Here is a 24,183-nt window from a genome sequence, read left to right on the forward strand (position 1 = left end):
TAATAACAACAGATGGACTACAAATAATAACAACAGGGGATAACTTTATGACATCAGATCACATCTGTGCTCCTACCGGAGGCTTACCAAGGATTCCCTTTTCATAAGATCATTCTCTCTGTACAGTAGAAACACATGTCAAACACACACACATATATATATACACACACACAAACACTAAAATAAAAGACAGTCATTTCTATCTATGTATCCTACCTTTTAGTTCACACTCCAACAACACATTTTACAACACATAATAGTTATGACAGAATATACATTTTTGATGAGGTTGCTTGTATAACCTTTTGTACACAACTACTGTTGTGTTAAATGTGCTGTACAGTCGTGGCCAAAAGTTTTGAGAATGACACAAATATTAATTTCCACGAAGTTTGCTGCTTCAGTGTCTTTAGATATTTTTGTCAGATGTTACTATGGAATACTGAAGTATAATTACAAGCATTTCATAAGTGTCAAAGGCTTTTATTGACAATTACATGAAGTTGATGCAAAGAGTCAATATTTGCATTGTTGACCCGTATTTTTCAAGACCTCTGCAATCCGCCCTGGCATGCTGTCAATTAACTTCTGGGCCACATCCTGACTGATGGCAGCCCATTCTTGCATAATCAATGCTTTGAGTTTGTCAGAATTTGTGGGTTTTTGCTGGTCCATTGAACCGCTCTCCTTGAAGTTCTTGATGATCCGATAAATGGTTGATTTAGGTGCAATCTTACTGGCAGAAAAATCCTTGCCTGTGAAGCCCTTTTTGTGCAAAGCAATGATGACAGCACATGTTTCCTTGCAGGTAACCAAGAAAGAGCAATGATTCCAAGCACCACCCTCCTTTTGAAGCTTCCAGTCTGTTATTCGAACTCAATCAGCATGACAGAGTGATCTCCAGCCTTGTCCTCGTCAACACTCACACCTGTGTTAACAAGAGAATCACTGACATGATGTCAGCTGGTCCTTTTGTGGCAGGGCTGAAATACAGTGGAAATATTTTGGGGGGATTCAGTTAATTTGCATGGCAAAGAGGAACTTTGCAATTAATTGCAATTCATCTGATCACTCTTCATAACATTCTGGAGTATATGCAAATTGCCATCATACAAACTGAGGCAGCAGACTTTGTGAAAATTAATATTTGTGTCATTCTCAAAACTTTTGGCCACGACTGTACATCAGTTGTACGACTTAAGGTGTAACGAGTTGAGTTGACCTTGAGGGTATCTTCAACCACAGCGGAGTCAATTGATGAAAAGTTTCACCCAGTTCTCCTCGCATTCCTGAAAATATTCCTGCCAAGACAACTTAATTGAAAAGTTGAGGATTTGGATTTGGTCGTCTCCGGGAAGAAGACTCCCAAACGATTCCATTAATCTCACAGCAGAACATCAGGTTGACTGTGTGAGCCACTGCTGTAGAGTACTGCCCATACAGAGTTACAAAGGAAATATCTTCATCTACACTACATAGTATTCCTCTCCCTCACGCTATCCATCTCCCTCCCTGTCCCCATATCCCCACCTCTCCGTCCCCATATCCCCACCTCTCCCTCTGTTACGGATACAGGTATCCTGTGTGTATTTCTCTCCTTCTCCCCTACTCACAGGTGGCAATCATCATTCCCTAATCAGTYGCCAATCAGTCGCTAATCAGAAGACACACCTGCTCCGTTTCCCTTACCCAATCACATCCCCTTTCCCTTGGTTTAAAAGTATCCMAATCAGTTCTCTCTGGAGATCTCGCTTTTGTTTTTGCAACTACATGTCACTTTGTCTGTTATCCTGTGAGTATTGTATTGTTATGGTGTATGACTGTTTGTTGGTGGGAAAAGGGGATAACCAGCCAAGTCGCCCATGGTACATTACCCGTAGGGAAACCGTGTCTAAATACCCTAGTTAGAACTGGGCGGACCACCCACTGTATTTCTGGTTAGTTAGTTAGTTGTTCTTAAAGCAGGCTAGACTAGCTTAGGGGTTTGTTAGAATATTTATTCTTTCTTTCCTTGGGTCCAGCTCAGCATCTTTTTCTCACACCCCATTGCCGTGTGTTTAAAATAAACCAGAATTGTTTGACGGTAGGTTTGAGTTGTCTGTGGTTTTTCGTTCTCACTGTTACTTTTTCACTGGTGTGATTTGCATGAGATATGTTACGGGTCTCGTTTCCATCCCCCCCTAGACTGCAGGGCAAAAGGGGTTCGTAACACCCTCTCTCCCTCTCCCTCCAGTTCTCCATGTCCCATCTCCTTTTCCCTTCCTCCCCATCTCCATTCCTCTCTCTCCCCATCTCCATTCCTCTCTCTCCCCATCTCCATTTCTCTCATTCTCTCTCCCCATTTCCCCCTCCCATCAGACCACATTATTTTATTTCTCATGGTCTGAGAGTCCTTTAGGTGTCTTTTGGCAAATTCCAAGAGGGCTTTCATGTGCCCTTTACTGAGGAGTGGCTTCCATCTGGCCACTCTAYCATAAAGGCCTGATTGGTGGAGTGCCGCAGAAGTGGTTGTCCTTCTGGAAGGTTCTCCCATCTCCACAGACGAACTCTGGAGGTCTGTCAGCGTGACCATCGAGTTCTTGGTCACCTCCCTGACCAAGGCCCTTCTCTATTGCTCAGTTTGGCCGGGCGGCCAGCTCTAGGAAGAGTCTGGATGGTTCCAAACGTCTTCCACTTAAGAATGATGGAGGCCACTGTGTTCTTGGGGACCTTCAATGCTGCAGACATTTGTTGGTACCCTTCCCCAGATCTGTGCCTCAACACAATCCTGTCTTGGAGCTCTACAGATAATTCCTTCAACCTCATGGCTTGGTTTTTGCTCTGACATGCACTGTCAACTGTGGGACCTTATATAGACAGGTTTGTGCCTTTCCAAATCATGTCCAATCAATGGAATGTACCACAGGTGGAATCCAATCAAGTTGTAGAAACATCTCAAGGATGATCAATGGAAAAAAGGAGCACTGAGCTCAACTTCGAGTCTCATAGCAAAGGGTCTGAATACTAAGGTATTTCTGTTTTAAATATTTAAAGAAATTTGCAAAATTTCTATAAGCTGTTTTCACTTTGTCATTTTGGGGAATTGTGTGTAAATTGATGAGGATTTTGGAAATGTTAATCCATTTTAGAATAAGGCTGTAACGTAACAAAATGTGGAAAAAGGGGTAATAATACTTCCCGAATGCACTGTATCTTACCAAGGATCCAAAAGACTTCCCCACACTTCAGTCTATGTGTTGTGTTGATTCTGACTGATGGTTGTGATGAGTGCTGTGTCTGTGACCTCCAGTGAGCCAAGCTGTGGCGTGAACGAGTTCACGGTGTATCCCCTGGCCCTGTCTGGAGCCCCGGAGCCTGGGAACCAGAGGAGGGGCCATGGGAACATCCTATCTGCATTCCTACCTGGGGAAAGGACATGAACACAGCAGCACCTCCGGGACAAATTACTTCCTCTGACTGAAACACTAAAGCCACGGATTTGGAGCAAGCGCATCCAATTAACCCCGCGACGGACCTGAGGATGATACCACGGAGATCGACTCGTACATGCCTATCAAAGCTGAAAGCTCATTGTGCCGTCGCCAATGGCACCCTATCTCTACATAGTGCACTATGTGGGCCTGGTGAAAAGTAGTGCACTATATAGGGAATAGGGTGCCATTTGAGACGCAACCCATCTACGAAGAATGCAGAAGGGGAGATAAAGCTTTTCACCACTCTCAAAGCCTTATTGTAACAACATTTCTTTCCAGCAGCTTTTTCGAAATGTAAGATACAACCACAAAATTACTCTTGGAGGATTAGATTTCTGTTAGATTTCTGTCTACGCATGTGATACAAATGAGATGTTATGGTGACTCCCGTATAGGTATTCTCAGCCTCTGTATGAGTAGCATTGAATGCTGCATCAGAGCCATACTATACACATATTCATTCTCCCTCCATCACCCACCTCTAACAGGTCCCATCACCCACCTCTACAGCATCCCATCACCACTCTACAGCATCCCCATCACCCCACCTCTACAGAGTCCATCACCCACCTCTCACAGAGTCCCATCACCCACCTCTACAAGAGTCCCATCACCACCTCTACAGACGTCCCATCACCACCTCTACAGAGTCCCATCACCCACCTTACGAGTCCCATCACCCACCTCTACAGAGTCCCATCACCTCTACACCCACTCTACAGAGTCCCATCACCCCACCTCTACAGAATCCATCACCCACCTCTACAGAGTCCCATCACCCACCTCCATAAGAGTCCCATCACCCACCTCTACAGAGTCCCATCACCCACCTCTACAGAGTCCCATCACCCACCTCTACAGAGTCCCATTCCCTCTTCCATCACCCACCTGCCTCTACAATCGTTCATGGCTCAAAGGTCAAAGCTGTCTAATCAATTGTGGAGGGAGAACGGTCCTGAAACCGTCCATCTAGTTATGTGTTTGATATTCATCATAGGTTTGATGTACCCTACAGACACAAGTGAGACACCCTACAGACACAAGCGAGGAGGATTGTTCACACCAGAAGCCCACACGATCCCACTATTGAAACAAGGTGACAGTTTGAGAAGAATAGGTGAGCCATTTTTTTTCTTCTTCCCGTAATGAAATGAATATGCAGACTATGCAGTCGAGCGAGGAAAAGGAAGGAYGTCCTGAGTCGTCCTTGTAAATAGATTGAGGGGGAATTTTTAATACCAGCAACTGTACGATTGTGTGTAACCATAACTACCAACCATGTCGAATAGATGGAGCGGAAATATACTGGAGATAACTGATGATGTGACTATAGTCAGTGTACTGTGCATAGCAAATGGGTGACTGTTGCCATTGATAGGCATTCTCCCCTACAGTATACCTTAATGATTCTCCCGCATTCTCAAACTTACATCAGATRTCAAATGACACGCTCAAACTTGATAAAAACCACGGGAGATTAATTGTAATACTTTCAAAATGTTAATCTGCCGAAAAAACCCAGCAAACAAGTGACATTTCCATGTGTCACACATCAGGCTTAGCAGTAGGGTCTCTACCCATGAGAATAGCTGCCAATAACATGCCTACTTGAATCTGAATTCAACACGATAAGACACAGCATCAACATACAGAGTAGCATTACAGACACAATCTTTAGTTTGTTTCATGACAGAAACGACAGACACACCACTTGGTTCGGTATAAAGCTGAGAAATTGGGCTGGGGAATTGAAACTACTCTCAAATGTATAGATGGAGTAAATCAATGGAGTACATTATATTTTGGGGTATGATAGGGGAAGAAACATTTCTAAGCCCATGAGGCATTAACCTATATTCTTCAAGAAGCAATGGGTATAAATCATTAATATCCCAGATTGTGCCTTTAAAACTGTCACTCCAGCCTAAATAGAAAAGGGCAATTCTCCAAGGGCCAATTACAATGTGCTGCAGTAACCTTTCTGGGCCACAGCTCATAGATATCCTGTTCCTTTTCTTTCAAGGGACACTGGGCTTTAGCTTTTATGTTTGCCCCACTCCCAGCAGCTTCATTCATTTGAGTGGTAAATCAGACTTGGAGCCCATTAAATGTCCGGGAGCTAGGGAGAGCATACATATTTTAAACCTTAGATAAACACACCAGGGACCTCTTTACAGGAAGCAGGCACCAGCTGGCTTCTTCTCTTGTTTTACGTTGTTGGGTTATAACTAGAAATATACTTATTCCTGTTACTATATAAAGAACTTGTTGATTTACTTTTTTAAAATATTTATTTTTTAAATTTAACCTTTATTTAACTAGGCAAGTCAGTTACGTTACACACAACTGTTTATGTTCTGTGTCATTGAAGGTTCAATAAGGAATGTGTATGGAAAGTTACTGAGGGAGGCGAAGGGCAACAGTTTGTCTCTGATAAGGCAGGCCAGCAGCGGAACTACGGAGGAGCCAGGAATTTGGCTTGAGGTCAAGTCAACAGATGTAGTGAGAAGAAACCTCTGGGAGGGGGAGGGGCCCACCCCAAAGACCCTCCTACTACAGTCCTATCTCACACACACACACTTCCACGCCAACGAAAATTCTAGAATCAGGAAGGGCAAACTGGTGTGCTTGATCAAATCGAAATTTTATATGGTACACATACACAATGGTTGAGCAGATGTTTAAATGGCAGGCAGTGTAGTGAATTTTTTGTGGGCTTCTGCTAGTTCTTGACCGTGCAGCAATATCTGTACAAGTAAACTAACGAATTTTCACAACAACTACCTTTATAACACACAAGTGTAAAGAATGAATATAGGAATATGTACATATAAATATTTATGGATGGAGCGATGGCTGAACGGCAATAGGACAAGATGCAGTAGATGGTATAGAGTACAGTATATACATAGAGTATATGAGTAGTGTAGGGTATGTAAACATTATATAAAGTGGATTGTTTAAAGTGACTAGCGATACCATTCATTACAATCGCACTTTTATTTATTAAAGTTGGCTTAGAGATTTGAATCGGGTATGTTGGCAGCAGCCACTCATGTTAGTGATGCTGTATGGCCTTGAGATAGAAGCTGTTTTTCAGTCTCTCGGTCCCAGCTTTGACACCTTCTGACCTCTGCCTTCTGGATGATAACGGGGTGAACAGGCCAGTGGCTGCGGGTGGTTGTTGCCCTTGATGATCTTTTTGGCTTCCTGTGACAGTCGGTGGTGTCTCGATGTCCCTCCCCACACACACAAACACAATTTGCCATGGGTAGATTTTGCAGTTTATTAACAAATTTCCTGCAATTCTACAACATTTTGCCATAGGTGGAAGCAAATGTTTTTATAGGATAGCTGATGACCTGGTCGGAATTCGAGTCCCCCACCCAACAAAAAAATTAAATTATATTTATTTTGTATTATATATTTTTTAAATCAGGCATAAAGTTCCGGCTTCAGTTGGGACAGAGAGGAGTCAGAAATGAGACCCACTCACACATACTGCTGTATCCGCCTCTTCCCAGCTAAATATGAGCACAATCCAGACCTATTTTATGCCCCGCCTACCCAAACACGTGATTTGTTGGGGAGTTTTCTGTCTGTTTCTCCTTTGGAAATGTCCAAGAGAATCTGACATCCACTCCTCTGTCCAAGAGAATCTGACATCCACTCCTCTGTCCAAGAGAATCTGACATCCACTCTCTGTCCAAGAGAATCTGACATCCACGCCTCTGTCCAAGGAGAATCTGACATCCACTCCTCTGTCCAAGAGAATCTGACATCCACCTCCTCTGTCCAAGAGAATCTGACATCCACTCCTCTGTCCAAGAGAATCTGACATCCACGCCTCTGTCCAAGAGAATCTGACATCCACTCCTCTGTCCAAGAGAATCTGAACATCCACTCCTCTGTCCAAGAGAATCTGACATCCACGCCTCTGTCCAAGAGAATCTGACATCCACGCCTCTGTCCAAGAGAATCTGACATCCATTGCCGTACTCCAACATTGCTAGCCATAGGTGTGTGATTTCCGAGTATGACATTTTACATGTAACATCTTGAACAATGTAATGTGGACATTTTGCACGCCAAGTAGGATCATCATCATATTGGAGGAACATATGGTGCCCAGTTAACAAATCTCACACGCACACAAAGACACACACTAAATCTAATCTAATTTTATTGKTCACACACAYATTTAGCAGATGTTATTGCGGGTGTAGCGAAACGCTTGTGTTYCTAGCTCCAACAGTGCCGTAATATCTAACAATTTCACAACAATACACACAAATCTAAAAGTAAAAGAATGGAATTAAGAAATATATAAATATTAGGATGAGCAATGTCGGAGTGGCATTGACTAAAATACAGTAGAATAGAAAACAGTGTATATATATATATATATATATATATATATATGGGATGAGTAAAGCAGTATGTAAACGTTATTAAAGTGACTAGTGTTCCATTATTAAAGTGGCCAGTGATTCCATGTGTATATACAGTATATAGGGCAGCAGCCTCTAAGCTAGTGATGGTTATTTAACAAATCAAATCAAATTTATATAGCCCTTCTTACATCAGCTGATATATCAAAGTGCTGTAMGGAAACCCAGCCTAAAACACCAAACAGCAAGCAATGCAGGTGTAGAAGCACTCTAGAAACTCCCTAGAAAGGCCAAAACCTAGGAAGAAACCTAGAGAGGAACCAGGCTATGAGGGGTGGCCAGTCCTCTTCTGGCTGTGCCRGGTGGAGATTATAACAGAACATGGCCAAGATGTTCATAATGACCAGCATGGTCCAATAATAATAATCATAGTGGTTGTCGAGGGTGCAGCAAGTCAGCACCTCAGGAGTAAATGCCAGTTGGCTTTTCATAGCCGATCATTGAGAGTATCTCTACCGCTCCTGCTGTCTCTAGAGAGTTGAAAACAGCAGGTCTGGGACAGGTAGCATGTCTGGTGAACAGGTCAGGGTTCCATAGCCGCAGGCAGAACAGTTGAAACTGGAGCAGCAGCACGGCCAGGTGGACTGAGGACAGCAAGGAGTCATCATGCCAGGTAGTCCTGAGGCATGGTCCTAGGGCTCAGGTCCTCCGAGAGAGAGAAAGAAAGAGAGAATTAGAGAGAGCATACTTAAATTCACACAGGACACCGGATAAGACAGGAGAAATACTCCAGATATAACAGACTGACCCTAGCCCCCCGACACAAACTACTGCAGCATAAATACTGTAGGCTGAGACAGGAGGGGTCAGGAGACACTGTGGCCCCATCCGATGATACCCCCGGACAGGGCCAAAAAGGCAGGATATAACCCCACCCACTTTGCCAAAGCACAGCCCCCACACCACTAGAGGGATATCTCCAACCACCAACTTACCATCCTGAGACAAGGCCGAGTATAGCCCACAAAGATCTCCGCCACGGCACAACCCAAGGGGGGGCGCCAACCCAGATAGGAAGACCACGTCAGCGACTCAACCCACTCAAGTGACTTACCCCTCCTAGGGACGGCATGGAAGAGCACCAGTAAGCCAGTGACTCAGCCCCTGTAATAGGGTTAGAGGCAGAGAATCCTAGTAGAGAGGATCTGATGGCCTTGAGATAGAAGCTGTTTTTCAGTCTCTTGGTCCCAGCTTTGATGCACCTGTACTGACCTCGCCTTCTGGATGATAGCGGGGTGAACAGTCCGTGGCTCGGGTGGTTGATGTCCTTAATTATCTTTTTGGCCTTCCTTTGACATCGGGTGCTGTAGGTGTCCTGAAGGGCAGTGTGCCCAGGTGATGCGTTGGGCAGACCGCACCACCCTCTGGAGAGCCCTGTGATTGTGGGCAGTGATAGGGATGCCGTCTGGGCCAAGGAGGAGATATAAAAACAAGAAGGGAGAGAGAAGAGGATTTACATATGACTATGGCCACACTCAGACGCATGAACACGGATTAAATTGTGTATGACATAAGTAAAAAGACGGACGACCGTTTGTGCGTGCTCTGTCGAACAATCATCACCCATCGCCATCCATTGTCATTAATCTGGCAACGAATGACTCCCATTGAAAGGGAAGACATCCAGGRGAGTATTCACTAGGAGTCAAATCGAAGGAAATTGCGGAAACGGGGCGGGACYAACCTCAACTTGTCCAATAAGAAAGCTTGTTTTTGTGGCAACTTTTTCCTGCTAAACAGTTTGCTACGGTATGCACTAATGAATACCCTCCTGCTTTAGTGGGTTGCACAGCCCTTTATAAAGCCAACACCTTCACCTGCTCAACTCCTACAATCCAAGCACGAAGCCACAACGACCAATCCAAGCTTGACGGATGGATAGAAAAGAGCTATCCATCCAGGACCAAGACACCTACTACTACACACCTGGTACTACTGTTAGTTCTATCTAAGCCTATATCAAATGGGTATGGACGGGTATACCCTAGCTCAAGACCAAAAATGTGAAGTAGGCCACAACAAGAGAAGTAGACTCAAATCATTCCAATCCCTTTTAAGCAGTGTGCCGATTGCTTTGAAATTGATGACTGCATTTTAACTTGGTCTTGTAAACCTTGTAATCTGATAGCCAGGGGTTAAGTTAATTTGGAATTGGGAGGTAGCGAGCCCTCCTTTTGGTGACCATTCAAAGCCGAAAGTTGTTTTATTGCTATTACAAATATATGTTGTAATAGCTGTAAGCTTAATTGTTATTTTAATTTATCCGCCCAGTAGGCTAGTGTAATTTTGGTTTTATGTCTATTGGTATGAAAATAAACAACTTGCTATTTAGAGCATTTCCCACAAGTACATGTCCTGTTTTTGGCTTCAAAAGACAATAACATTTACATTTACATTTAAGTMATTTAGCAGACACTCTTATCCAGAGCGACTTACAATTGTAGACTATAACAAATGTGCATTGTCATGCAGTGACAGAATGATAATTGAGATAATGCAAATCATTAAATGATTACTTAGTTGGGCTAACTTTTTTACTTCTTGCTGTAAAAACTGTTTTGTTAATTTTTTATTTATTCAGTTAAGGATCTGCCCCTTTCTTCAATTTTTGCCTAAAATGACTTCCCCAAATCTAACTGCCTGTGGCTCAGGACATGAAGCAAGGATATGCTGATTCTTGGTACCATTTGAAAGGAAACAMTTTGAAGTTTGTGGAAATCTGAAGGAAATGTAGGAGAATATAACACATTAGATCTGGTAGGTAGCCTAGGGGTTAGAGCGTTGGACTAGTAACCGAAAGGTTGCAAGATCGAATCCCCGAGCTGACAAGGTAAAAATCTGTCGTTCTGCCCCTGAACAAGGCACTGTTCCTAGGCCGTCATTGAAAATAAGAATTTGTTCTTAACTGACTTGCCTAGTTAAATAAAAGGTAAAAAATATATAATACAAAGTAAAAAACCAACTGTTTTTTGTGTATTTTTTTTGTACCATCATCTTTGAAATGCAAGAGAAAGGCCATAATGTATTATTCCAGCCCAGCTGCAATTTCAATTTTGGCCTAGATGGCAGCAGTRTATGTGCAAAGTTTTAGACTGATCCAATGAACCATTGTATTTCTGTTCAACATGTTGGCTCAAGACTGCCCAAATGTGCCTTATTGGTTTTCATATTCCAAATGATGCACTCTCCTCAAGCAATAGCATGGTATTATTTCACTGTGATAGCTACTGTAAATTGGACAGTACAGTTAGATTAACAAGAATTGAAGCTTTCTGCCAATATCAGATATGTCTATGTCCTGGGAAAGGTTCTTGTTACTTACAACCTCATGCTAATCACATTAGCCTACGTTAGCTCAACCGTGCCGTGGGAGACCCACCGATCCTGAAGTTTTAAGAACAAATTCTTACTTACAATGAAGGCCTAACAGGGAACAAATTCTTATTTACAATGACGGCCTACTAGGGCACAGCTGCCTTGTTCAGGGGCAGAAGACAGATGTTTTACCTTTATCAGCTCAGGGATTCGATTCAGCAACCTTTCGGTTACTATCACTTAAATATACAATGAGCGCCCAAATAGCGCAGATGCTGCTAGGCAGCGCAGATGCTGCTAGGCAACACAATACTCAGAGATAAACTGGCCCCGGGAAAAAAGTTGTGCGGGCGGCCTCCTCCTTGGCTACTATGTTGCAATATTAATATTCTCGGAGCCGCCTTGTTGATACAAAATGTTAAAATCTTCTCAGAGCCGCCTTGTTCGTTGATACAATGTTTCAATATTCTCAGAATGTTTTCCTTCCCTGCGGTGAGTAATGCACACGCAAATGCAAAAATGAGCAGGATGCACACATAAGGAACATTTCTGAATCAGTGTTGCCAACTTAGTGGCTTTGTTGCTATATTTAGCGAGTATTCAGACCTCTCTAGCGACACATTTTCAAAAAAGCGACAAATCTAGTGACTTTTTCTGGTGTTATTGGAGACTTTTGGAGACTGACGTGAAAGTACGTATTGTTCTTACTCTTCTCAACGAGCTGCCTCGTCCAAAAGCACATACAGGCGGCCCAGTCCTCTCGCAGCAGTCCCTCCCAGCTGCAGTCAGAGCAGGAGATGTTAACCCCTCCGAGTCCAGACTGCAAATAAATCGCGCATGCGGGAAGCCGCCGCTGATCCCGCCTTAGGGAGGGATGTAAATGTAAAAAACTAAACAAAAAAACTAAAAATAAAATAAAAAATAAACTAAGTAACTCCACCAGAGTGTCTCTTTAGGGTCACTTTTGCCGGTCCCAAGCCCGGATAAAGGAGGAGGGTTGGAATTGTGACATAAAAAAAACCAAGAATCGACAGAAGAAAGTTATTTTGTAGTTCTAAACATATTTAGGGTCTTTTTTACTCACTTTTGTCTGTCCCACGACGTTATTCCTCTCTCCTACAGCGTCCATCACAATTACATGCACATGGCCAATTATGCAAATTTGGTGATGACGTCATCTAGTGTGTGGTCCCGTGTGGCTCAGTTGGTAGAGCATGGCGCTTGCAACGCCAGGGTTGTGGGTTCATTCCCCACGGGGGGACCAGGATGAATATGTATGAACTTTCCAATTTGTAAGTCGCTCTGGATAAGCGCGTCTGCTAAATGCTTAAGATGAAGTGTAAATCTACGACTTTTATGTGGAGCCAATAGCGACTTTCCTTACTGGGAGTTGGCAAAATGCTCTGAATGCAGAGCAACAATTTTGGTGGGAATCACACGAGACGACACTGTCATATAGTACACTGTATGCGCGTTCCACGAGGTGGCTTCATATAGCCATAGCAGGCGGTGGGAAACCTTTCCATGTGAGTGCCAATTTACAATTGATCCTAAGTCTCTAAAGACTGCGAGCCAGTTATGACTTGCATATAAGCATTGTAGGCTACTTACTCAACCGTGCCCAAAATGTCTAACTGGCCACAAACTGAATAATTCTAGCTACTAGACATGACGATGTCCATCAGCCAACGCCACGGAGCTCCTCTTGTCTACCTGTACGGAGGCAGTGTCCATCAGCCACGCCCAGGAGCTCCTCTATGTCTACCTGTACGAGGCAGTGTCCATTCAGTGGTGCTGAATGGCACGCGGCTTAAGGTGTAGATTTTCCTTTTGTATTTTACGATTTTCTTAATTCTTTGGTCGAGTTTGTCTTCATACGTCCTTTTGTCAATTGTAGGCCTAAGTAAATCATTTTATGTATGCCTTTTATTTCAATGCATGTGTTGGAATTATCTAGCATAGTTTATATTCGCAGTCCACGGTTTAATGCTCCGGTTACTTTCACATTGATGTCGGTTTTTGAATTCGGCCTTGAGACTTGATAGCAAATGTATTGTGTCCCATTTCATGTTGCACTGTTCGCTCTGTTTCACAAGTAAAGTAGTATGTATAAGGTTCAGTAGTACATTCTACACGCCATTGCACAGACATTTAAACCTAATATTGCGGTGATAATTAATGTGTGGGGTCATTTGTTTGTTCTTGCTGTTCTCCAAATAGCATTTTAGTTTGTAAATGATGTAGGCTAGAACTACATTAAAGTGTGTGTATTTCTAGACACCCTACATTACCATACCCATAGTTTAGCTGACTGCCATCACTGATCTGATGCATCTACACCACCCTTCAGGTGAGCAAGACATCTGTTTCTCCACTCCTGGACTTCACCTGGCCAATATTATAACGTGTTAATGTTGTAACTTACCTCTGTGCTGCTAGGGGTTGTTTCAATACTTGTTTCTAAATTATGACTCAACATTCCTACYTATTTATAAAAATGTATCATCTGACCAAAGATGGTCACAGACTGTGGCACTGCCAGTGATGAGATCAGATATCCAATTTCGACAACTCCACCCCCGAGTCAATCAATCTTGGTTTGGTCAGGTCACCTTCACGTCCCATAATAACATAACTACAGAGGGTGGCTGGTCATTTATTACACCAGTGTCATCTACATTCTTGCACATGGAACCTCTTAGAATGGCGCTGCAATGTATAGCAGCCATTTTACGGGCTCCTGACCAATTCGRCAATTGTTTAGTTTTTTTGCTCCRWGTTCTCTGTATTGTTGGGAAGGTCTCCCRTAAGTAAGCATTTCACTGTTCGTCTACCTACGCCTGTTGTTTTACGAAGCATGTGACTAACACAATTCAAGTTAACGTCATAGCGAAAAGATTTTGCTGACGGAAGACGAGCGTTTCATTTTGGACAAGTGCATGAAGTCCCTTAAGGTTTGTCCRCTTTCTTCTGTTTGGCATCTAATGAATAGGACCCAGAGACATGGCTCGGAATTTACAGGAAGCCTGATCTGTTCTCCATCTTCGACACTACCTGGTTGTGTTCCAGTATAAGTGGGCAAAGTTCCATTTCAGGGTACTGTATATTTCGGGGCAGCAGTGGTTAGATCATAGTCTAGTGGTTAGATCATTGGGCCAGTAAGCGAAATGTTGCTAGATCGAATCCCTGAACTGACAAGGTAAAAATCTGTCCTTCTGCCTCTGAACAAGGCAGTTAACCCACTGTTCCTAGGCCGTAATTGTAAATAAGAATTTGTTCTTAACTGACTTGCCTAGTTTAAAAAAAAGGAGAGAAAAAAAGTAGTCTGACTCATTGGGTAACAATTGGTTGACTCACCATGTGTTTTTCCCACCACATTTTAGACACTGGCATAGTTTTGCTGTTCTAAAGTAGCTGATATACTGAGGTATTTTATTTTACAAAGCTGACTGATTACACACCCATTTTTAAACTTAAAGACTATTCTTCMAAGCCACTGTTCCATTTACCAACAGTAAATGTCAGTAAGACAGGTAATATTATGATGTTACTGTATTGTGTTATAAGTTCAGTTTTCATAACTATATGTAACCAGGACAAAAAAATGGGCCCTAGTGGGGTTCAGGTCATGTGGGCAGGAAAAACCCATCTCTGCATGGTAAAGGTAGAAGTAAACAGCAACACAATCAAGACACGTTCCTCTACCAGCTTTATGATCCATTTGCACTGTGAACACATAACAATGCAATATTCGCCATCATTCCTTTCATTTGCGCCACACAAAAAAACACTAGGGAGCAAAGGCTGGAATTGACTGTCTGAAAAATGTGAACATATCAATCCCACTGAATCATAAAGATCTTTGATATGCATCAATAAGAGAATAGCTTTTTTGATTTTCTTCAAAGTCTGTTCAGAAAGTTTGGCTCTTATATCATATATACATTTGGATCGCATGGAACATCATTCAGATGCTACAGGGCTGCATCATAGTGCCCAAAAGCAGCGCCATTGAGGACCGCCACCATTTTTAAGTAGTCAACTTGGTGGGACTTCCTATGTCTTAAGGAAGGATTGCAAAATCCATCCAGGTCACCAGAAGTGATCAGCAAATTAATTTAGCKGGTGAGCAAACATTCCATAACTGCAGGTGGCAGTAAATCAACCTTGGCCTTGTTCAAACACACTCCAGGTGGCACTGTGTACCTTTCGGTTTACCAACTCAGAAGTAGTAGATTAAGAAAATGGACTACTTCAAAATGGAGATGGCATCAATGGCGCTGCCTGTGCACTTTGACACCATAATAACAGAAACAAAGAGCCCTCTATAATTCTCTATGGGCTGCCTACCTACACTCTGTCAAACTGGGTTTCAGTCACAAATGGCACCATATTCCATTCATAGTGCACTACCTTTGACCAGGGCCCTGTGTTTAGACACTGCGTAGACAAAGTAGTGCGCTATATATGGAGTAGGGTGCCATTTCAGAGGCAGCCTGGGGGGTGGTACCTTTATTAAGAAAGTAAAAACACAGGAAAATGATTCTGACAGAGGTCTCATATCCAGTGATTTTAATTTGCACCACCAGATTTCCAGAGGGCTTCTTAGCCAGCTCATGTTTCACATGGAATGTACAGGATTCATTTCACAAAGGAAATAGTACGAGAAGAGGTTTCTTCTCTCACCTCCATCTATCCATCCGCTCTCTCTCTCTCCATCTCGCTCTCTCTTCAACCTCGGTCTCCACAGTAAGATCCTCTGATGTTAGAAAATAGTTTTGATATAGTTTTTTTTATTTTTTATTTTACATTAGAACTTGAAAAAACATTGGAAGCTCCAACTTCCCCTCCCCATGTCCAGAGTGACATACTGCATCTGCTGCTTGTAACTATAGAGACCAGGTAGAAGGTATTTTCCTGAAGGACTATCTGAACACGGGGGCTTTTTCTGGGAGCCCAAAGTGCTAGTAGGGTACCCAGTCTCTTCTAGAGGTAGTCCTGGTAGGGAGGAGGAAGGGGGGGGGGGCTAGGTTTGTGGCAGGGGGTTTATAAATGCCTTGACGGGACCTGTGGAGGAAGGAGGCCACGGTCCGGGCTCAGAACCTCAGGTGGGACTTGTGTTTCACCATGTATCTGTAGGTGGAACAGGACGAGAACTGGTCAGTAGGAGCTCATGCATTCTACAATGTCATCTTATTCAAATATACTGTACATCCCAACTGTGTCTAACCCCAGAGAACATTTACAGATAGATTATTTAGCTCCATGTATACGAGTGCTAACATTTACAATAACCCATCTACACAGAAATCTTCATTTCACTTTTTTCCCCCTTCAGTAATTTCCCCCAGACATTTTATTGAAAATATATCCCAGACTAGAAGGAGGGGAGGGTACATGACAGAGGAGGTGGGTTTAATATCAACCCCATTGTGTCATGAGCATACATGTGCACCTATGTGCTTTCAAGAACAAACACAGGAACACACCTGTCGAGGGTCTCCCAGAACTTCAGAAATATGGGCCGGTCGAGATGGCGCTTGTGGTGGCTCAGCTCCAACACGGTGACATCCCACTTCTGAACGTTGGGATCCATCTTCTGCTCGTCATACTTCAGATGAAAGGCTCTTACTGCAGGGCGACCACAACCACACACGGTCAATTAGGTAGGACCAATACTAGTTGAGACTTGGGTCGTACAGGTTAGCTTGCAAATATGCATTAACCTAAGTCCAGTTCATTGAACAGGTATAACAGGTTGGGAGCCAAAGACCCGTATGGGTGACACTTTAACTGGGTAACCATACTAATTACCAGTAGTTACCTGCAACAAGAAATTCAATTACCTTGTCAAAAATGCTACCCGTGTGTATAACAGCAAGAGAAAATGGGAGGAATCTCACTTTTAGCAAAAATGTCCACAGGAGATCCGTCAGGCAACAGCCAAGGCCAACCTTTGAACTGCCAGGCAGGGCCCTGCACGAACACAGCCACCACACGATCCCTGCACAACAAAGTCAATATCAACTTTCTAACCCTGGCAGACATTCTGATTGCAGGTTCGCATCCCCGAGCTGACTAGGTGAAAAAAATCTGTCGATGGGCTCGAGCAAGGCACCTAACCCTAATTGCTCCAGGGTCGTAGTTGATAACGGCAGACCCTGGCCATGACCCAACTCTCCAAAAAGGCGCCTAAGGGGGAGTTGAAATATGCAAAACAAACTAAAAACATATCCAATTCACACATGCGTAGTAACACACACTTGCACATGTGTGAAATAGAACAAATATAAGCAACCACCAAATTAAACTGTGGTTTGAGCCATGAATGCTGATTGGCTGACAGCCATGGTMTATCAGACCGTATACAATGGGTATGAAAAAAAACRTTTATTTTTACTGCTCTAATTACATTGGTAACCAGTTTATTATAGCAATAAGGCACCTCAGGGTTATATTTAAATATAAACACAAACCCAATAGACAAATAATACAACATGTCACTGTACTGAATGTGTGTAGTCCAGTAAAATGGCAGTACGCATTGTAAGCCAGATTTAGAGGAAAGTCATTTGTAAACTTTTGAGGGGCTGGTTGCTAAAGTGGTGTAGCAGTATGTGGATGTAGGGTACTTTCATGTACAGCCAAGCATTACAACAATGTTGTCAGGTACTGTCGATCATATAAACTCAGCAAAAAAAGAAAAGTTCCTTTTCAGGACCCTGTCTTTCAAAGATAATTCATAAAAATCCAATTAACTTCACAGATCTTCATTGTAAAGGGTTTAAACACTGTTTCCCATGCTTGTTCAATGAACCATAAACAATTAATGAACATGCACCTGTGGAACGGTCGTTAAGACACTAAAAGCTTATAGACGGTAGGCAATTAAGGTCACAGTTATGACACTAAAGAGGCCTTTCTACGGACTCCAAAAGAAAGATGCCCAGGGTCCCTGCTCATCTGCGCGAACGTGCCTTAGGCATGCTGCAAGGAGGCATGAGGACTGCAGATGTGGCCAGGGCAATAAATTGCATTGTCCGTACTATGAGACGCCTAAGACAGCGCTACAGGGAGACAGGACGGACAGCTGATCGTCCTCGCAGTGGCGGACCACGCGTAACACCTGCACAGGATCGGTACATCCGATCATCACACCTGCGGGACAGGTACAGGATGGCAACCACTGCCCGAGTGACACCAGGAACGCACAATCCCTCCATCAGTGCTCAGACTGTCCGCAATAGGCTGAGAGATGTTGGACTGAGGGCTTGTAGGCCTGTTGTAAGGCAGGTTCTCACCAGACATCACCGGCAACAACGTCGCCTATGGGCAGAAATCCACTGTCGCTGGAGCAGACAGGACTGGCAAAAAGTGCTCTTCACTGACRAGTCGCGGTTTTGTCTCACCAGGGGTGATGGTCGGATTCGCATTTATTGTCGAAGGAATGAGCGTTACACCGAGGCCTGTACTCTGSAGCGGGATCGATTTGGAAGTGGAGGGTCCGTCATGGTCTGGGGAAGTGTGTCACAGCATCATCGGACTGAGCTTGTTGTCATTGCAGGCAATCTCAACGCTGTGCATTAAAGGGAAGACATCCTCCTCCCTCATGTGGTACCCTTCCTGCAGGCTCATCCTGACATGACCCTCCAGCATGACAATGCCACCAGCCATACTGCTCGTTCTGTGCGTGATTTCCTGCAAGACAGGAATGTCAGTGTTCTGCCATGGCCAGCGAAGAGCCCAGATCTCAATGCCATTGAGCACGTCTGGGACCTGTTGGATCGGAGGGTGAGGGCTAGGGCTATTCCCATCAGAAAAGTCTGGGAACTTGCAGGTGCCTTGGTGGAAGAGTGGGGTAACATCTCACAGCAAAAACAGGCACATCTGGTGCAGTCCACGAGGAGGAGATGCACTGCAGTACTTAATGCAACTGGTGGCCACAMCAGATACTGACTGTTACTTTTGATTTTGACCCCTCCCCCTTTGTTCAGGGACACATTATTCCATTTGTTAGTCACATGTCTGTGGAACTTGTTCWGTTAATGTCTCAGTTGTTAAATCTCATGTTAACACAAATATTTACACGTTCAATTTGCTGAAAAGAAACGCAGTTGACAGTGAGAGGACGTTTCTTTTTTTTCTCCTGAGTTTAGTACCATGTACATACTAAGATACCATCACTTGAGTTTGAGACTCCCGGTGCACGGCTACTCAAACAAGACAAGCTGCCTACTGCGGCTGCTTGCTTCCAGGTCTCAGGCCACAAGACACCAAGCCCCTCAAGCAGGCAAGCACACCGCTCGTCCATGCTGTTTATTCTCTCAGCATGCTGTCAAATTCATGCACTCAACATATTCTTCCAAAACAAAAAAAGATGCTGCTTTCCACGTTGCTTCTAAATATGAGTCCACATGTTCTCTCTTATAGTATTAGTTTGTGCATCTTGCTCTATGCAAAACATAGGTTAGTTAAAGGAAGCTGGTATGTGCCTAAAATAATGTTAAATCGCTAACTAAATGCCATTTAGCTAAATGTCCTAGCTAGGGCAAAGCAAACGTTAGCTCTAATACAGGTTGGTACCAGTGGTGTAGATGAGCATGTTTGCGCACAGCAGTTCTGAATCTTTTATTCAAATGTGATTAGGGTCCCCTGGGAAACACTGACCAACACTTTGGTTCCTACCCTGACATAACTCCTACCTGGCTTTTTCCATTTGTTGTCATGCCAAATACCAACCATAGAATTAGAATAATCATTATATTTCTATTACTCAAACAGTTCACAAGTCAAATAGCAATATTTGGTAGAAAAATTGCAATTAGATTTTTTGCTCAAATCGTGCAACCCTACTAAGAACCTGGTATCATTACCAGTATATGCAAACATTTTGTGGGTATGGCACAGAAAGTAAAATGGATACCTTCAGAATATGTGCTTCAAAAGTAAGTATATATATAGGCCCAAAGTAGGCAATATCTCAATCAACTAGAAACATCAATTTTTTTGGTGCTCCTACATTTGTGTGGTGCTCCTAACTTTTCTAAGTTAGGAGCACCAGTGCTACTAATGATTTWTTWTWTTTTATTTAGAGCCCTGTGTAGTCCTGTACAGTCCTGGTGACTCAGTCCTACTGAGTACAATGCATGTGTGGACGATAATGAACCGTCATGTACGGTCCTGGTGACGATACAGAGTGGAACATATGTATGGAAGATGACAAATGATCATGTCTGGTGACTCACCAGTCCTGCGGTGCTAGTTTGAGGGGCTGGTCAATAACCCTATAGGGCACAGTGACGCTGAGCGTTGCCCCACCGGGCTGAATCTGGTCCTTACGTCTCTGGAGCAGCACCTCGTTGTCCCGCTGGATGCCCTGCTTCTTCTTCTCCTCTGGCGTCACAAACCTGACAGACAGAGGGAGGGAGGGGCAATGAAAAAATAAACATGTTGGTTAATATCAATTCAGTATGAGAGGACGTCAGAAAGCAGGAATTACAGATTCCTGAGAAATCTTATCACTGACGCATGTATAACCAAGTTCAAGGATGCATTACTGTTATCAACTGTTCTTCAGAAAGGGGGGCAAAGCTAAAAATAAGTATTTTTTGGGACGATGAAGGTGACAGAGCTTTATGGATATACGCAAATCTCAAAGGCATTATAAATCTAATAATGAAGTTGTGTTTTTGGAATTWATTTTATACATATGAATAATTGGTAGTAGTGGTCCCAAGAGGACAGATGTTGACAACTTGGGTGTGATAAGATCAAGTTACTAAGTAATGAAATAATGAAGTCTTATTATTCATTTCCAGCACAGATTTTATTTTTAGCCCAGTCTGAATGGTTTCCACTTGGCCGTCATTCGTTCCAGCCTCTGCCTTCAAAGCCCTCCATTGTCTCCCTAGTACGCTAACTACAAAAAAACAAGTCCCATCTTCTCCCAGTCACACTAAAGACATCCCCCGTAGGGTTGTTTTAGTTTGCCTGTTTTGAAACTTAGCAACTGCTAGCCTCTCCATACACAAAACACGGTGTACCGTGAGGTCCCTGGAAATTCGCAGCCCTAGTAGTTAACGTATCAAAAATGTCAATAAGTCATTTTTGACCAAATTTGCAGCTCCCGCTCTTTCGTTTTGTAGGGCAGTATTGGAGAACCAGTTTCTTGACCTAATTATGTTTATTCTCTTTGACGTTAAAGGCCAATAATAAGCGCTCATTTTCTTTTACCAAAAGTAATTCCCACCCCCTATTAAAACACCCTGTTTTTAAATGTAACCGGACACTCTGACCTCAGGCAACAGGCTGGCTTAGTAGCCAACAGCTATGTGCAGCAATGTTTAGAAGGAGCTGTCATGTCTTCGCAGAGCTGGGGGCGTTTATAAAGAGCTGTCATGTATTCGCAGAGCAGGGGGTGGGTAGCTAGACCCTGTGTTCTGCCGTCAGAACCCTGGTTATAGCTCTCCCTCCACCTCCATGCTGCTCATCCACACAGCCGGAGCCACCGCCATCTTATGACGTCCAGTGATTTATGACGCCAATTAAACTGCAAAATAGCAATTACTCCACTCATGTGCGTCTGTGTGTGTGTGTGTGTATGCACCTTCAATGAACACGCCGGTGTATTTCACCTTCGTGAGGTGTGGAGGTGGCGAACAATGGCATTGCAGAGGGTTTCATTGTTTAAGCCTCAGTCGTGAAGTACTGTTATTAATCAAATAAGAATGTGTATTTTTCTTGGCTAAAACTCGACTTAAAATGTCATGTACCTTAAACTTTTACCACTTAGACAAATGCTTGTGCACATTTCAACGGATAAGGGTTTGGCTCAGTCAAACACCTGCTTCCTATTTAGCACTTTATGCTCGATGTATTTGTACAAAGCAGAAGACAATTAAAATTATTAATAATGACCAACACCCAGCACCACAAATAGTTGCATAAATACTGTGCGTGTATTGATGATGACTTACCAGGGTTGAACACCAAAAGGATTTATCAACGTTTTTCCCTGTAGACACACACAATACTTACTTGAGGTCCTGCAGGAGGTCCTTGGCATTGAGCATGGTGATGAGGGATGTGGTGGCCGCTGGGATGATGACGATGGGAGTCCTAGAGCCTGCAATGAAACAGGACCACAATATGCATTAGTTCATATATTTCCATTTAACAACATTCATCAATAACACACACACGTAGCAGTACTTACCCTTCTTTTGATTTGGTGGGGGTCTGGCTTGGGAAACTGCAGGGAGAAGGAGACATATGAAATGTGTTAGAGGACACAGCTCTGGCTTCTATTCAGCTTTCAACAGAAAGCCATAGACCAGGTAAAGCCAATGCACTGCTTTAGTGAGCCAATWAAAAAAWMAAAAAACCTTAATGGCGTTGGCTTACTGAACACACGTATTATCAAACCAATGTACTGCTGTCCTGTTTACCGATTTCAGTTTCACTTGTTCGTTCCGAGACACGACCTATAGCTATTTTTTTTGTCTCCGTGTGTTTAGAGGCTTGGATACAATGAGTAGCGAGCAGCTGCTTTAGTATGTTTCCTGTATTTCACTATAGCAAAGCAGCTCTTACTATAGTTTATTGTATAGTTAAAGGGCCCGTATTCACAAAGAGTCTCAGATTATGAGCGCTGATCTAGGATCAGGTCACCAACTGTTCATATAATTAAATTCATTCTTCTCTGAAAGGCAAAACTGATCCTATATAAGCACTCCAACTCTGAGACTCTGAATATAGGCCTAGATCTCATCCAACAGAGCTATGTGTGTCATCGGAGGCTTCCAAACATAGATTTTCCTCTTCGGTTTTAACAGCTTGCATCTCTTTAACACCAAGAACAGACACAAAACAGCATTGATTCTGCCCGAGATACATTTATGCTGGTTGTTGCCTTGATTATTAATATATTTTGTGACAKAGTTGAGACACGGTTGCATTAATGCAACAATTTGCAAAAAAGGACATTGAAATGTGTGGTTCACAAATCAAATTAAAAAGTCAAGTTGTCATTAAAGGGACATAACACTCAATGTTTCCGATTGTTTCATAACTCAAAAGCGATCCTCTTGAGTTAAGTCCACAACCCAGGCCATGTTTGAACATGATGCAGTTATATGCCACTATCCAAAATGAATGGAAAGGATAAGCACCATGTAATTTCCAGACTAATTTTTTCAGGATTAGAGACAGCTGGGTCTACACATTCAATGGCGTGAGATGTGGACACATCTTGAAGTTAGACTGTATAGTCACATTGAATTCCTTCCTGTTTTCAGACTAGAAAAAGTAACGACCCTTTTAAACRAATGTGTTGTGTACTGTGGTGAGTTCCTTAAAGCTGAATTTCAGCATTCCTTCCTCCAGGCTAGTGTTTGTGACATCTGCTACTTTATCAAACTGAGCTCATCTATTAATCTACATCAGCGGTGCGGTGGAAATGTGTCACATTCTGGCTGTCAGGCTATCGCTCACAACATGGACGGATGTCACACACACACACACCGAACGTGACTTTTCCTCCACACAGCCACGCCGAATGTCAGAACTGGATAGCAGAACAAACTTGCGATCAAGGGCCTGAGCGGTGACCTCGAGCTTCGGACCTCATGTCTGCTCTGCACTTCCCCCATAAATGATTTGGGTGGAAACAATGACGGACGCTTGATGACAGCTGCCAAACACTGGTCTGACGGCGCTCCTTGGAGGCTTTTGGTGAAGGTGTGCAACCTTGAAGCAATTGACAGTTGTCCCAAGAAAGGTTTTGAAAAGAGTATCCAAAGACAGGGGTTAAAGCAACAACAAAAATCCCAAGACTGAAACTTATGTCGATCTCAGATAGATTGTCTGGGGCCAAGTTACTCTCCACTTTCATGTAAGAAAGTCATGACCATCATGCTTTTAGGGAAAGATGATAATTCTGTACA

At 43.2% G+C, this 24,183-nt stretch overlaps 1 protein-coding gene across 1 annotated transcript in view; it reads right to left on the reverse strand.

Moving 5' to 3' along the window:
• Positions 1 to 16,023: 16,023 nt before the first annotated feature.
• Positions 16,024 to 24,183, reverse strand: part of cdc73 (cell division cycle 73, Paf1/RNA polymerase II complex component, homolog (S. cerevisiae)) — a 34,652-nt gene continuing 26,492 nt past the window's right edge. The window contains exons 12-17 of the mRNA XM_024009410.2: positions 22,455 to 22,490; positions 22,277 to 22,364; positions 20,485 to 20,646; positions 17,143 to 17,243; positions 16,729 to 16,870; positions 16,024 to 16,372 (exon numbers count right to left, since the gene is read on the reverse strand). Of these exons, the coding sequence (XP_023865178.1) occupies positions 16,336 to 16,372; positions 16,729 to 16,870; positions 17,143 to 17,243; positions 20,485 to 20,646; positions 22,277 to 22,364; positions 22,455 to 22,490 (566 nt within the window). The 3' untranslated portion in view covers positions 16,024 to 16,335. The remainder of the gene's footprint in view (positions 16,373 to 16,728; positions 16,871 to 17,142; positions 17,244 to 20,484; positions 20,647 to 22,276; positions 22,365 to 22,454; positions 22,491 to 24,183) is intronic.

The sequence above is a fragment of the Salvelinus sp. IW2-2015 genome, linkage group LG19 (genome assembly GCF_002910315.2).
Source record: "Salvelinus sp. IW2-2015 linkage group LG19, ASM291031v2, whole genome shotgun sequence".
In the NCBI taxonomy this organism is placed as follows: Eukaryota; Metazoa; Chordata; class Actinopteri; order Salmoniformes; family Salmonidae; genus Salvelinus; species Salvelinus sp. IW2-2015.